The sequence below is a fragment of the Echinops telfairi genome, unplaced genomic scaffold (genome assembly GCF_000313985.2).
Source record: "Echinops telfairi isolate 266 unplaced genomic scaffold, ASM31398v2 ScPeMD7_3;HRSCAF=10, whole genome shotgun sequence".
In the NCBI taxonomy this organism is placed as follows: Eukaryota; Metazoa; Chordata; class Mammalia; order Afrosoricida; family Tenrecidae; genus Echinops; species Echinops telfairi.
In genome coordinates, this window is record NW_022103899.1 from 7500039 (window position 1) to 7515236 (window position 15198).

Sequence of the window (15198 nt, forward strand, 5' to 3'; positions counted from 1 at the left end):
GCTTTGTAACTAGTTCCTTTGATCCCCCATCTTTGCAGTTAGCTGCTCACTCTAACCCACAGGGACTAACAAGCCACATGTAAAGGAGTTATATTCAGTTTCTAGGCCTTAAAGATATAAACTGTTGGCTATAGCTTTATGACAATCAATTGCTGAACAGTGTCCAGTGTTGAGTACTACTTTGCTGAATATGAGGAGCCCTGGCAAGGTACTGGTTAAGAGTTGGGCTGCTACCTGTAAGGTTAGCAGTTCAAAACCACCACCCTGCTCTGTGAACCACCACAGGGGCTGTTCTACCCTATTTTTTTTGGTTGCTATGGATCTGAATGGGCTCAATGACACATTTGGTGCTAAATATTTTTAGAAATCTTTCTTCTGCCAAAGTCTTTAATTTAGTCCCATTTAATTCTAGGATAAGATTTATGACTGTGTACTTCACCGCTTGTAAATTTTAATTCTCATACTTCATTCTTATTATGAAGGGTACTCCGTTGGAGCTGGTCATTTTCAGAGTCCTCACACGACAGAAGTAGTTGGAGGAGCCCCCCAACATGAACAGATTGGTAAAGTAAGACTTACATTTTATACGTATTTCTTCACGAAAGTTCAAGTATCCAGCCTGAGAGCATGAGAAGTTGTTAAAAGAGGAACTGAAAAAATTCTGAGGAAGAAACTATTAGAAATGAGGACCAGGGTGCCTGTCTAGTGGATGTGGTGAGAGATGGACGGTTGCTAGGAGAGGTGTTGCTGAACCCCTTGAACTAAGATAAAAGTTACGGGGGTCAAAGGCGGTGTTTCTTTATACTATCGAGATAGAATTATGAACATACACCCCAGGACTATGTGTGTATTACAGAACAGCTTTACATCTCAAAGGAACTGGAGGGGGCTCTATGGTGTGTGGGTAAGGCTACAAGAAAGAATGCTCTTTGCAATCCTAATGTTTGCCAACATGGCGAGTTAAGCTTAGTTACTCGGTCTTTCTGAAGTTTACTGGGAAACCTCATGTTTACTTGGGACAAGGCAATGCTTCGGTGACGTTTCTATGCGATCAATAAGACAGTTTCTGAGAAGGAAATTTTATAAATAAGGCATTTTCATGTGAAAGTGGGCCCTAAAACTGTTCTCACCGTCTTAAAATTGATTTTAATGTAAGCAAATAAAAATTATGAAAATGGATGTTTTGGTCAAATAAGAACAGCTCCTTTTATTTTGTTTTTTATACGCAAAAGAAGTCTGATGTTTTCTCATTCTTTTCCCAATTCCAGGCATACATCTTCAGCATCGATGCAAAAGAGCTAAATATCTTATATGAGATGAAAGGTAAAAAGGTAATATGTCTCTCCGTATGGTATCACTGAGGGCTTTCATGAGTAGCCCTGCTCTTTTCTCAATGACCGGATGTCATTTGCTTTGGCGCAGCTTGGATCCTACTTTGGCGCTTCCGTCTGTGCCGTGGACCTCAACGCAGATGGCCTCTCCGACCTGCTCGTGGGCGCGCCCATGCAGAGCACCATCAGGGAGGAAGGGAGAGTTTTCGTGTACATCAACTCCGGCGTGGTATGTCCGATCTGCCCACAAACTCGAAGCCATTTATGAGCTGATGATCAAAATGGAACTGATTCTTAGTCCAGCATTGTGATAGACTGTTTGTTTTCCTGCTAAAAGAACAAGTTCCAGCGTTGCACTGATGCTCTGAAAAAGGTGGCAAATGAAGATGATAAAGGGGTAGCCACCCCCTTTGGATGAGATGAACTGTCCTGGAGTTTCTTTTTTCGCAATTTGTATGCTTTAACTCCAGTGGTTAAAGCTTCTTCCAGTTCTATTATGATACCTGTATGATATATATATATATATATATATATATATATATATCTCGCATACATTCTTTGATGTATTTTTAGTGGATTCAATGGACTCAGTGGATTTTAAAAATTTGTTCTAGAGTTAGTCCATTATAATATTTTAGTATTATTGATTATTATACAACAAGCCCTAGTGGTATAGTGGGTTGTGAGTTGGGATGCCAACCAGAAGGCAGTTCAAAACCACCAGCCAGTCCAAGGAAGATGAATGAGGCTTTCTACTCCCATGAAGAGTTGCAGTCTCAAAAACGTACAGGGGCCATTGTGCTCTGTCCTGTAGGGTGACAGGGACTCAAAATCTACGTGGTGGCTGTGAGTTTGGCTTGCCTACGATAATAATAGATGCAAACGATAAATAGGGAATGTTTTGAATGTCTTGACTTAAGACATTAGAAAGATGTGTTCTGATAAGGTGTTGATTTGCACAATTCGTGTGCACTGTATTCCTCAGTATAATATAAACTTATCATAGGCATTCCAAAGTAGATGTACTAGTTGTGGACATAGGCAGTCATCGTTTAGGGGAAATTTTACCTGATGAGAAGTATACAAACTGACCACTTGACACTTCAACGAACACTGCCGCTGGCCTTCTCTTTCCAGCCTAACTATTTGGCATTCAATGAAAACAAGGATGTGAGAGGACCTTACTGGGGTCTGCTTGGCCAGTTTGTTCATTTTAAGCAAGAAGAGTTGAACTATGGGAAAATTGGTTCATTTTATTATTGCACATCACTTTTGTCAGTCAGGAATCAAAAATGACAATCTGTTTAATAAGGTATTGGTAGCCTTAATTAATAGCAATTCTGAAGTTCCTAAAGTAAGCATGAAATGAATCTCTTTACAGTTGAAGGGTTGATAAAGCTGAGAGGTTCTCAGCTCCCTCAGAGAGGGTCTTTGAGACTTAACTATCGAACAAGAAGATCGTTTCTGCCCTGGGCTTGCCTAAGCTGTGCAGAAACCTAGATGTAATTATAAAGGCGCAGCATCTAGAAAGTGGTCATTAGAGTCTTATTACTTGTGCTGTCAGACAATTGTTCTTCTTCTGTAAACATATCAAATCTCTCCTGTCCATAAAGTCTTCCTTTTACTTGCTGTCTTCTAATTTTGAAAATTTTCTTCTTCCCTTTAAAATGAAACTTTGTGAGAATATTTTAAACAGTAGACTATACACCTAAAAAGGGGAGCATAGAATATTTTTCCCATCGAAATTATAAGTACCCCTAGTACATAAAAGAGATATAAGTGAAGCCATTTTTAGAGTGCAAATGAATAGGCCATCTTCTTGTCCATCCCGCTGTTGAATACTAGGGATAATTTAGTAATTCATTCCAGCTTTTAACTCTTACAAATTATTCTTTCATTATTCCTTTTCAACCCTCTCTCCCTGAAATGACAAGTACTATCTGGCATTATATTATGTGTTTGTCTGTCTGGTTTACTAGTGTCTGTTCTCCTACTGGAGTGTAAACTGCATGTAGTGGGGAATCTGTCTGTCTCGTTTACTGCTATGTACCACGACCTGAGCAAGGAGGTGCTCAGTAATTGTTTTTCAATGAATTCAAGAAATAATGATAAGGCAGTAACGTGATCAGGATTGGAACATAGGTTTAGTAACTGTTATTGCATCATATCTTAAGTTTTATGGCAATAATTTACTTCCAGCTTCTGAGACATCAGCTGACTAGTTCAAGTTGCATTGACGCTGATTGAAGGTTGGAAGGGCCTGCTCCAGGGCCTTTATGTTCTCAGCTCAGAAAGCTTCAACGGATCCATGTGGTCCCCTAGATGAGCGGGACAAATGTCCTCTGGCCTTCAAGGTCCCACACCAAAGACCAATCTAAGATTTTTCATTTCATCCATGATATTCAGCCTTCATTATAAACAAATTCTTGGGCGTGTGTGCTTTGTTGATAATGTTTTGCCTGCATATCAAATGTGCTCCCGTCCTTCACTGCCCACCTTGAATGCCATCTCTTTTATGAAATGTCTTCCAGTTCTCACAATTAGCATGCTCTCCTTGCTTTTTGATCTTCCGGTTTTGTTTTGTTTTGCTTCTCAGCCATTTGCATGTGTGTGCTAAACCATCTCTGTATCTGTGTACTTCATGAGGAAAAGGAAATGTGTCTTATACAAAGGGACTTTCAAAAGTGCATAGAAAAACAATGGATTTAAAAGATCATGGAATTTTTCCCGCAGACTTTTTGCTAAAGCTCTGTCACACATACAACATCGTGTTCCTACTCAGCCATGCACGCTTTGCACAATGCACTGTCTTTAGTGAGAGCTCAATAAATATTTGTTAAATTGAATTATCAAAATGATTTATTGAATTTTCAAAGCCAGGGATCATGAGTTTGACAGTTTTTTATGTCCTCTGAGCTTTAATCACACGATTACATGTGTTGGCATGCTCAATAAATATTTATTGAATTGAACTAAGATGTGTGTACTAAAGCTCTGTAGTTTACCCAATTTGTTTGAAGCATGAGGGGGAAAATCCATATCCAATCACAACGGGAAATCAGGTGTAACGTGGTCAGGGAGTGTTATAATGACACCCTTTCCCTGTCTTTCTATCTAGGGAGCAGTAATGAATGAAATGGAAACAGAGCTCATTGGAAGTGACAAATATGCTGCAAGATTTGGGGAATCTATAGTTAACCTTGGCGACATTGACAATGATGGCTTCGAAGGTAATTAAAAGTATTCCACTTGGTACATGACTCCAGCATTTCAAATAGTCTTGGATGGGAAAGTTCTAGGAGGGTGTTCGTCTCTAGTCCGTCTATAGAAAAGGGAACCCGAGTAATCTGCTGAGTTTGGCGTTTCTTTATTGTGCTGCACTCGGCTTCTCCGGACGGCCAACAGGAGGTTATTGAGGGTGTTATAAAGGATGCTATTGCCTCGAAGACACCATTGACTCTAGCCCAAACAGCAGCAAAACTGGCTGTCAAGTTGACTCCATGTCACAACTCTGTAGGGTGGAGTAGAAAGGCCCCATCATATTTCGGAGCCTGTCATCTTCAGGGAAGGAGACTGCGGCATACCTGTTCCGTGCAGCAGCTGGTATGGAAGCAACCTTTCCATTAGCAGCCACATGCTTCACCATCATGCCACCAGCGCTTTTGCCATTGATTGTGAACCAACAACACTAATCTCACTGCCAATTCTGACTTCTAGCAACCCTCTAGGATAGGTGGCACTGCCCCGGGGGGTTTACTTGTAAAATGTAGACTGTAAATAATTGCAGGAGTAGAAAGCCTTATCTTTCTCCCAGGGAGCAGCTAGCACTTAGCAGCCCACCACATAACTCCTGTGCTTCCACTGTTTATATGTCACATCCTTTTATGTGCATGTGACATGCCACCTATTTTTAAGAGGATGCTAATTTGAGATGTGATTAAGAATGAAAGAATTGTGCAGCTTAGGCGGTGTATAGTTTAGGATATGGCATTCAACTAGCACCGCAGTAGAGGCAGTGACCAACTCCGTCAGATGCTGGCTGCAAACTAGAGCAGGGCTTCTAAAAGCTCCCGCTGTGCCAGCTTTCCCCATTCCACTGCTGCTTGTGAAGGGACTTAGGGATGACAAGAGACAGGGCATCTGGAGAACCTGTAGATAATGATTATTCATTTGCTGCTATGGAGGTATTTTAATAATTGAACAGAAGGTGCAAATTGTCTGGATACCGGTCCTGCCTAGATACCATCCACCAGCATTCCTTTTTAAAATCTAGTTCTGTGTGGCAACCAAGGCCGTTCAGGTTGTGCACAAAATTATGAATGAGTTTTAGAAGACAGTGTATAATATCTTAGAGTCCAATATAGAAGCATTGTATGTTTACTTTTAGGGTTCAGAATATGTCTTCTTGTTGCGACAATTGACAATTGGTAGCTGCTAGTGATGTAAAACACACATTGGACCAAATCTTACCTGGATTCTGGAAATAAGTGAGGGGTGTATTAGTTCACATTTCATAATTCTATCTGTGACTAAATGCCTTAATCTACTTTAAATGTATAAAATACAAGACCGGTTCCCAAGTAATTATTTAAATCACTGCTTCACTTGCGTTTTCTTAGATATAAAATGCTAAATTTGATGTATAAGGATTACTATTGCCAGATTTCTTTTTACTACTTAAAAATGAGAGAACTCTTATATGGAGATATCCTTATGACTCTTCTGATTGTGCATATTTATATTAAACCATTCTAAAACACCTGTAAATTTTTATCATGAGGACTGTACCATAAATAGCAATTCTACAATATTTATTGAGCATTTATATTTAAATTTATCAGATGTCTCATTCTAGGTATTGCTTATTTGCCATTAAAATTCAAATGAAGAAATGGCACTCTTTTTTTCTGATTTTACAGTCAAATGGCATTATTAGGGGAAAACACTAAAAATAAACCTTATTTAGTGATGAGATTAAGCACATAGAGACCACCTACTTAATAAATATCTGTAGTATCAAACCATGTTGGTACATCTGGATATTTTACATATATAGTATGGAATAATATGATTCTTTTTTTTAAAGCACAAAACTGTCTTTTAGTAAAATACTTTGTTTACTTAGGCTTTCTTTCATATCTTATTTTAGTGGACACACTCATAAAAGATCATGTACTATTTTGAGTGTGCTATCATATATGTGGATGTGTGTCCCCAATTCATATATTTGAATTGTGTAAACACAGAAAACCATTTTATCATTCTCTAGATCGACTTCAAACGTATTTTTTTCTAGTTTCTATAATAGCAATTAGAGCTTTTTAGTGTAAGTCTTAAGTGTTCTCCTGGGAATTAAAAGTTGAATTGGATATACCCAAATACTTTCTGAATAGAAGAAAACGTGGCCCAAGCTTTTAAAATACGTAACTTCCAAGGCTCATGTGTATGTTGCAAGAAATCTTCCTTCATTTGGTTCACTGTGCTAATAGAATATTTGTGGATGGACAATTTCATAACCAAAACTTGCTTTTTTCATGTATTATCAAGAATCAAAATACAGAATTCTACTTAACAGGGCTTTAGCTTGAATGATAAAAGTATTAGTTGATCTCTGATTAATTCAATTACTAACTGGTCTTGTCTTCAAAGACTCCAAGGTTCTACTTCCCTCTTCCCTTTCCCTCCCTCCTTGTCTCTTCCTGCCTCGTCCATGTGTTCCAACAGCATTTAGTCTGCTCATCTCTGGCTCCGGCTGTGCCAATGGCCATTCTTCAGGCGTACCTTGCTGTCTCTTGATTACTTGCCTTTGTGCAGGCTGCTTCCTCAGTCTACATTACGACATTTTCTTACTACACCTGACTATGATGTAGCGATGACTTTCATCTCAGCTTGGGCATCATCTTGTACTAGGCTTCCTTAATTTCCACTGTCTCATATGTACATGCTGTTACTATTATGTTTTGACTTATTGACCTTTCCTTCTCACCTATGAGATTCTTTTTGTGGTTTGACCCTGAATCAACCAACACCTGGCAAGTGTCTGGAATATCAAATCCAACCCAAGCCCCCGTCGTTGAGTCTATCCTGACTCGCAGCAACCCTGTGTAGGGTTTGCCAAACTGTAACTCCTGTGAGAGCAGATGGCTTCCTCTTTCTTTGTCGGATTTCAGCCTCGGAGTTCTAACTTGCAGTTAGCAATCACTGAATACCTGAAACCACCACCAAATGAGTGTCTTGGCATGTGAAAAGTTAAGTCAAAATAAGCTTCTCTTCTTATGTTTGACCAAAACAAGAAGTAGATGAAACTAGAAAAGCTTTCACATTTTTAAAATTATATGTAATTTGGCATAGAGTTACATATCAAAAATATTTTTATGCATGTTGAAATGGTAAAATTATCACTATAATTGTATCCAATATTATAGATTTTATAGACAGTGATAAATAATAAATATGAGAGTAAACTTTTTGTACTTTATAGTAAAATAACAAAATATTAAATATAAACAAATATAGGAATATGCCCATACATATGTGTAAACCTTATTTTCCCCCCAAACTACGACATGCATTTGTACTGTGGTTGTTCTGAGGTGCCGTGGGGTGGATTCCGACTGCTAGTGACCCTAGCAGTTGTTCTGAGGTGCCGTGGAACACATCCACAACTGCTCTAGGGGTCAGCCCCTTTATGCAAGAGGGCTTCCAAAAGTTTGTGGGAAAATGTAATTGAGAGCTGGTGGAATATTTTCATGAACTTTTGAAGCCTTCTTATATTTGTCTTCCACCTTGGAGGTATTTTCCAAGTGCCTCTATGACAATGTTTAAAAAGAAAATGAGTGCAGTGTATTTGGGAAACACCACCCAGGGGAGGGAGCTGTTGGCAAACAAACACAGAATATGTATGCTATTTGCACTTGAAAACAGTGTATGTGTGTTTGTGAATGTAATTTTTATTTGTTTGTAGGTAGATAAATAAATAGAAACAATACTTGATGAAAATAATGACATGCTCTTGCAGTGGTAGAATATCATTTTTCTTCTATGTTGTTCTCTATGTTTGTAGGCCTGAAGCAACCATTTCATTTATAGTTTGTTTTTCTGTTGATTTTCTTATATCAGTTCAAATCTTTTCATTTTAATTTCTCCTGGTATCATAATAGGATGTAAATCCCAATAAGGTCCTATTGTAAAGGTGATGCAGTCATTATATTTGCAGAGAAAATCCATTTAGTAAAACCTAGTATGTATGTGTGCATGTATGTATGTGTGTTTACAGATATCCTAAGCAAATACTACTTGAATAACTGTTGTTGGAGTAAGGAATTAATGTAGACGTCCTTTGGACAGTAAATTAAAGCCCAAAGCTCAAAATAAAGATTATGGAGGTTGTAATTTTCAGAGATTATAATAACAGGCGAAATGGCAAGCACTGCCCTAAGCGGTTTATACACATTATGTCCTTTTCAGCTGAGGGTGGATTCTATTTGATCCCATTCTGTAAGGGGCGCACCTATAGCACAGAGATGAATACACGGGCCGAGCGTAGCACAGCTGCACACGAGTGCAGAACTGGGAACAGCCCGCTCTGGCTGCAGAGCCCATGCCACCGCACAACCCTGCCTCTCAGGTTCTGCACCATAGCCTCTCCATGTCTGCCATGCCCTGACCCTTACTCGCGGACCCGATGTCGCTGCCATGACGGTAGTGTTCTGACATAGCTTTCCTCTCTGGTGAGCAAAGTGTTGGTTGGCTTGGCCTTGTTTTCTTTCCTGCCAGAGGGAGTTTTATATTATGCACTATGATTTTAGAGCCACAAATGCTAGACTCCAGAGAAGTTAGCTTTTCGAGTGGCACCCAGCCTGATCAGAGACGTTCTGTCAAAAACTTGTCGTTTTTCCACCACTTAAATCCTCGAATAGATGTTGCTATCGGCGCTCCCCAAGAAGATGGCCTGCGAGGGGCTATTTATATTTATAATGGCCGAGTCGACGGGATCTCACCCACCTTCTCACAGGTACAGCACTGCTCATTTATTTTATTTTATTTTTTTAAACATTATTATAAAAGCTTCTTTAAATTGTCCAGGGATAATGTTGACTTCTCTTTCCTAAATCGTTCTGTCAAATATTTTATCTCACTTCATTTTTTAGAATGATGGTAAATAATTTCATCATGAGGGTCCTCAAGCGGCTCTTGGAAACCATTTTCCCACCACAAACAAGAGTTCAAGGTCACTGCTGCTCTCATTGGTCTCTAGCCTGTTAAAAGTGCCTTTCTGTATTTCATCAAATTCATGTTCCACAGAAACATCCACACTGTTCCCAGACCGTCCATTTGGGCTTAATTACCGTGTCGTGTCTTGTGGGAAAAGCCCCACTTTGACTGGAGACAGTCACGTGGCGCGAACACACATTCACGTGGCAGGCTGCCTCTCTTGCGGTGCTTAGCAGTAAGCTGGTAGCCCTTCACTAGAGGTCTGTAAGCTCATCCTGACTGGAAAAACCAGGGCATTTTCAGTGCCTATCCAAAAAAACAAAAAACCCAGGATTCTTATGCAAAGAAGGAAAGTTGATCCAAAGCTACTTTCATGGAAATCGTATATAACACTTTTATTTTTGATGAGGCAAACATGAGCAAACGGACCTTTCCATTTAACATGAGAGATACAGACGCTTGTCAAAAATAGCCTTGAAAACTGATTCTCTTAGGAAAACTCGCTGCTTGCCATTTATAAACCAACATCGAGTCTTGAAATCGGACATGTGGAATATGAAGCCCAGAGCCGACGTGGAACGCTCTCGTGAACTGCGAGTAAACAATCTCGCTAACATCTTAAGCCCGAGTGAGAGTCTGTGCTTAATTAGTATGGATGTCTTCTCTTCCAGTTTACTTGTTTAGTTAGGCATCTTGGTCAGGGGAAGAAAAACAGAACATGAGGGAAGATTGGGCGGGCTAGGGAGAGAGGAGGAGTCAGGACAGTTTTAAAAGATCTGTATGTAAGGACTTAAAAAGATTCCTCAGCTTATAAAGAGTTTCGTTGCTGTTTTAAAGTCATGAAATAGATGTCAACCATGTACTGCACGCTGTGACTGTATTTTTCTTCTCATTACTATACAGTTGATTCTGAGTTACAGCAACCCTGTAAGACAGAGTAGATCTGCCCCTGTGGGTTTCTGAGCCTGTAACTCTTTACAGGAGTAGAAAGCCTCATCTTTCTCCCTCAGAATGGCTGGTGCTTTCGAACTGCTGAGCTTGCGGGTAGCAGCGGACACATCACCACTATGCCACCACCTGTTTCTCTTAGACAGCCATTTTTTTTAGTTAAAGAGCCCTGGTGGCATTGTGGGTTATGTGTTGGGCTGTGCATCCCAAGGTCAGCAGTTTGAAACCACCAGCCACTCTGCGTGAGAAAGATGAGGCTATTCCCATAACCCACAGGAGTGATTCCACTCCATCCTATAAATGGCGTAGGAGTCAGAAGTAACTCAATGGCAGCGAGAGAGGAAACATTTAGTTAAGAAACGTGTCAAGGCAGGGAAGGGCTCATTCTTTAATTATATCATTGCTTCTCTCGGACATGATGTGTTTAAAACCGATCCCCATTCAACTGATCTATTTTGCAGAGAATTGAAGGACTTCAAATTAGCGACTCCTTAAGTATGTTTGGACAGTCCATTGCTGGACAAATTGATGCTGACAACAACGGGTATGCAGGTGAGTATAAACTACCTTGTTTTGCTCGTTGGGACAAGCGCTATTTATAGGCTGCTTTACTGTGAAGTGCACACAGATGGCATTGGAAACTTTCATTAATCTACTTCGGATTTGCTTTCCCATCGCTTCCAAAACTCTGTTGAATTCAAGAATTGTGAACTGATCACTTCTAAGCCTTACCATTTTATGCTGGATTTTTACTTAATTGAAAAATTTTAAAACACCCATGGAAATAAATACATCAGATGGTAATGACAAGAAAGAACAAAATATTAGTTCATTTTTGGTAAAGTGGGTTTCTGGGTAAATGTTTCTTTCTAGCCTGAAAATTAATTGATTTTGTTCCAGGAAGCTTACTTTTATATCATCAAGTTTATGTTTATATTTTTTAAAAAGGATGAGGGTCAATAAAAACAAATGAATGAATTCAGACAAATGTGGAATGAATCTTAAGATGTTAGTATGTCTTTCCTAATTAATTTTCTGTAAATCGTGTTTTGATGTAGTTGAAAGGTGAGACATAGTTAAGTATTTATGGCTGCAGAGTAATTCTCTTTGACTAATGATGATCATTAATCTGTGTTGTTGTCTGTTATCCTCCAGATGTAGCAGTTGGGGCTTTTCAGTCCGATACTGCCGTGTTGCTAAGGTAAGATGCATTTCACTGCTTAATGACAATTGGCCTTGATTGTAAATGATGGGAGGCAATTTTTTAAATCAGCAGTGGTAGTGACCTCAGAGTGCTCTTTTTGGTATTCTGAGGTTTAATTATTGAACTTTAGAATATGACCCTTCCTTCCCTAAACATAATTAGATAAATTGTCAGGCACAGTAAAGCAGTTTAGACATTTGCTTGCAAGCTTCTCTTTCTCTGTCCATGGGACGACTGCAAGTGAGTAAAGAGACACATATTATTAGTAAAGCTGACTCAGGAAATTACTCGGACACTGTAAACTACAATAACAAATCAATTCCTAGCCTTCCTAAAGAAAAATAATTCTGCAATTAATACTGCTCATTTTGTTTCCTGCTTAGGACAAGACCAGTAGTGATTGTTGATGCTTCTTTAACCCACCCCGAGTCAGTGAATAGAACACAATTTGACTGTATTGAAAATGGATGGCCTTCTGTATGCATTGATCTGAAACTCTGCTTTTCCTATAAAGGCAAAGAGGTTCCAGGCTATATTGGTAAGTGCTTCTATGAAATTGGTGCCTGCTGGGGTGTGCATGTCGTGCATTGATTTCATGATCATCTTTTGAACACCCTTGTTTTGCATCATGAAAAGGTTTTTGTTTTGTTTTGTTTTGTTTTGAGCTAGAGATAACAGCATACTCCAGTTCTCAGGCTGTCCTGATAAAGGACTTGGATACCTAGGAGATTAGGGTCAAGAGAGATTAGGGCAGGAATAAAGGCAAAGCAGGATGATCATTTGCTTCCTAAGCACAGCTCTTCCTGCGCCTTACTGAGCCCTGCAAAGTCTACAACTAGCTGAAGCTGAAGGCGCTGGGAGGAGGAACCTTTCTTTCCTCCATAGTTTGAGTAATTGAAGATGGTTGAATGAAGACTAAGCCATCACTCTAATTTTTGTAAACAACACAAATCTCTTAATGAGCTCCCATGATGAGCCACTCCTGTAGGTCACCCCCACTTCCCGATAAAGAAGGTACTTAGTTCTCTGGAGAAGGTAGCATTGGGGTGGCTCTTTTAAAAATCATGGTTAGCCCCAGATACTATTTTTTATTCATCCCCTTTACTTCTTTTCTGAGCTCTGTTAGGGTGATGGATTTGTAAGGGTGTGACCTTGTAAGTATTATATTTCTGCAAGCAGGTTCATGTTTTTACTTATGTTATATTTAAGCTGGAATTAGGATAGCTGGTCAGACCATCTATAGAAGGAGTAATGTATGCCCGAGTTTATCATTAGGACATTAATAACTCACAAAGTGTATGGCCAATCCTAAAGCAAGTTTAGGACCTATCAAGAATGGGTTTTGTGGCCCTGCAGGCTCTTGTCATCTAACATCATGAAAGGCATCCAAAACTTACTGACCCGAATCTCAGTCTAAATTAACTCGTAAGGAGATGGAAAGAACAGGTCTGTTATCTTTACTCTGGATCACATTCACTTTCCACTGTGCGATTGGCATAAACAGGCGGAGGGGCCAACTCTCATCTGGCTATTGATGGGAGAACGGGCAGTTTGGGGATGTGATCCCCATTTCTAAGGCTCCTTATAGCTGGACTTCTTCTAAGACAGACTTGTTCATTCTTCTGGCGGCCATGATATGGTCAGTATTCTTTGCCAGCACCCTAGTTCAAATACCTAAGTTATTCTCTAGACTTCCCTATTCAGGTTACATCTTTTCTATGCAGAGGAGGTGATTGAAAATATCGTCGCTTGAGTCAGGCACACCGTAGGTCTCATAGTGATATTTTGATCTTTAACACTTTAAAGAGTCTTTTGCAGTGGATTTGCCTACTGTGATACATCGCTTGATTTCTTGACTGGCCCTTCCCTAGTGTTCTTTAGTAGGGTGACTCTGTCTTCTTTCCATCTTGTTTTGATAATTCTGTGTCAGTCTGGAGAATGGTATCATATTTTACAGTGAGGCTTAAATCACTGTCTGGTTTTAAGATTATTTCAGGGGAAAATTTTGGTTTAAGGTTTAAAGCTTATCTCAGTGCAATAGTGTCAAAGGTTTGCCCACCCTCCATAAGTATCTGAAGAGACCATGAGCATTTGAAATTCTATTCTACACTTCCCATCGTTTGATCAAAAGTCCTAGATAGAATCATTGATCAAAATATTCAGAAACTGTAGCCAGGTATCACCCAATGCTTGTGGTTTTTATGACAAACTTGAAAAGTTTGCATGGAGGCAATTAGCCACATAGCCCACATCCTCCTGTTTCCGACTCCATGTCATTTGTTGTCCCAGGTGAATAGATAGCAATTGTTGTGCCTTGGATGCCCGTTTGTAAGCTTTATAGCCCTAGTTACGACTCAGCAAACTAGGGGATAGAACTAGTTACGACTCAGCAAACTAGGAGATAGAGCTAGTTATGACTCAGCAAACTAGGGGATAGAACTAGTTGCGACTCAGCAAACTAGGGGATAGAGCTAGTTGCGACTCAGTAAACTAGGGGATAGAGCTAGTTACAACTCAGCAAACTAGGGGATAGAACAAAAGCGCCAAAGATATTACTAAGCCATTAAGTGGGATCCCTTGAAACCATGGCCCTTAATCTCCAAACCAAGCAGTCAAATTCCACCAGGTTTCTGGATATCCTTAAGCAGCCCCAGCAGCTACTGGTCTTCTGCTTCTTTTAGTAATTGTAAATATGATGCAACATTTGCCAATTCAACTCTTTACAGATGTATAACTTCTTGAAAGTAGTTTCAATAATCACCTGTGCAATTTACACTTAATCAATGTGATTTTTTCATCATCATCAACCTTTCCCCACTTGCTCCAACTCCTAGTAAACACTGATCTTTATGCAGTTGTTTTTTCATGTCTTTATATGTAAATGAAGCCAGTCAACATTTGTCCTGTTGTGATTGACTTCTTCCACTCCACATGTCTTCAAACTCCATCATCTTGTGCCAAATAGCAAGACTTCATTTCTCCAACTAGTGAAGAATGCCTGTGTTAGTGTGCACCGCATTTTGTGTATACATTGTTATGTTGCTAGGCAGTTAGGATGTCCCTGCGTTTTGCCTGTTGTGAACAGTACTGCGAGGGACACTGGTGTCCAAGGGTTTGCTCCAGTCTCTGCTTCCCAGTCTTTTGGGTGATTTTACCAATAAGTAAAATCACTGGGTTACGTGGTAGTGCCAGTTGGAATTTTTTTTTTTACAATCAGTAGCTATGTTTATTTTTGTTTTACCTTCATATTTGAAAACATATTATAAAAATAAGCCAAACCATTTATCTGGAATCACTACTCCTGGAATAACAAATCTTATTGTTTTATTTTTTAGATGGATTATGAGGTAGTTAGTTTATTGAGCCAACCTGGCTGATAAACACATGTGGGGTTAATTGAAGGGCAGAGGGATAAATGGCTCAGTGAGTCTTACCTTTCTAGTTCTCAGGTCTCTTGCTTTCTGATGGTCAGACCAGGGTGCAGCTGCATTAACCAGTTCC

At 39.6% G+C, this 15198-nt stretch overlaps 1 protein-coding gene across 1 annotated transcript in view; it reads left to right on the plus strand.

Annotated features, from left to right (window-relative positions):
- The window catches only part of ITGA4 (integrin subunit alpha 4), a 78053-nt gene that overhangs the window by 24944 nt on the left and 37911 nt on the right, over nt 1-15198 (plus strand). Inside the window, exons 7-14 of the mRNA XM_004701469.4 lie at nt 483-568; nt 1269-1331; nt 1423-1560; nt 4450-4561; nt 9251-9345; nt 10955-11045; nt 11649-11694; nt 12081-12235. Coding sequence (XP_004701526.1) covers nt 483-568; nt 1269-1331; nt 1423-1560; nt 4450-4561; nt 9251-9345; nt 10955-11045; nt 11649-11694; nt 12081-12235 — 786 coding nt within the window. The remainder of the gene's footprint in view (nt 1-482; nt 569-1268; nt 1332-1422; nt 1561-4449; nt 4562-9250; nt 9346-10954; nt 11046-11648; nt 11695-12080; nt 12236-15198) is intronic.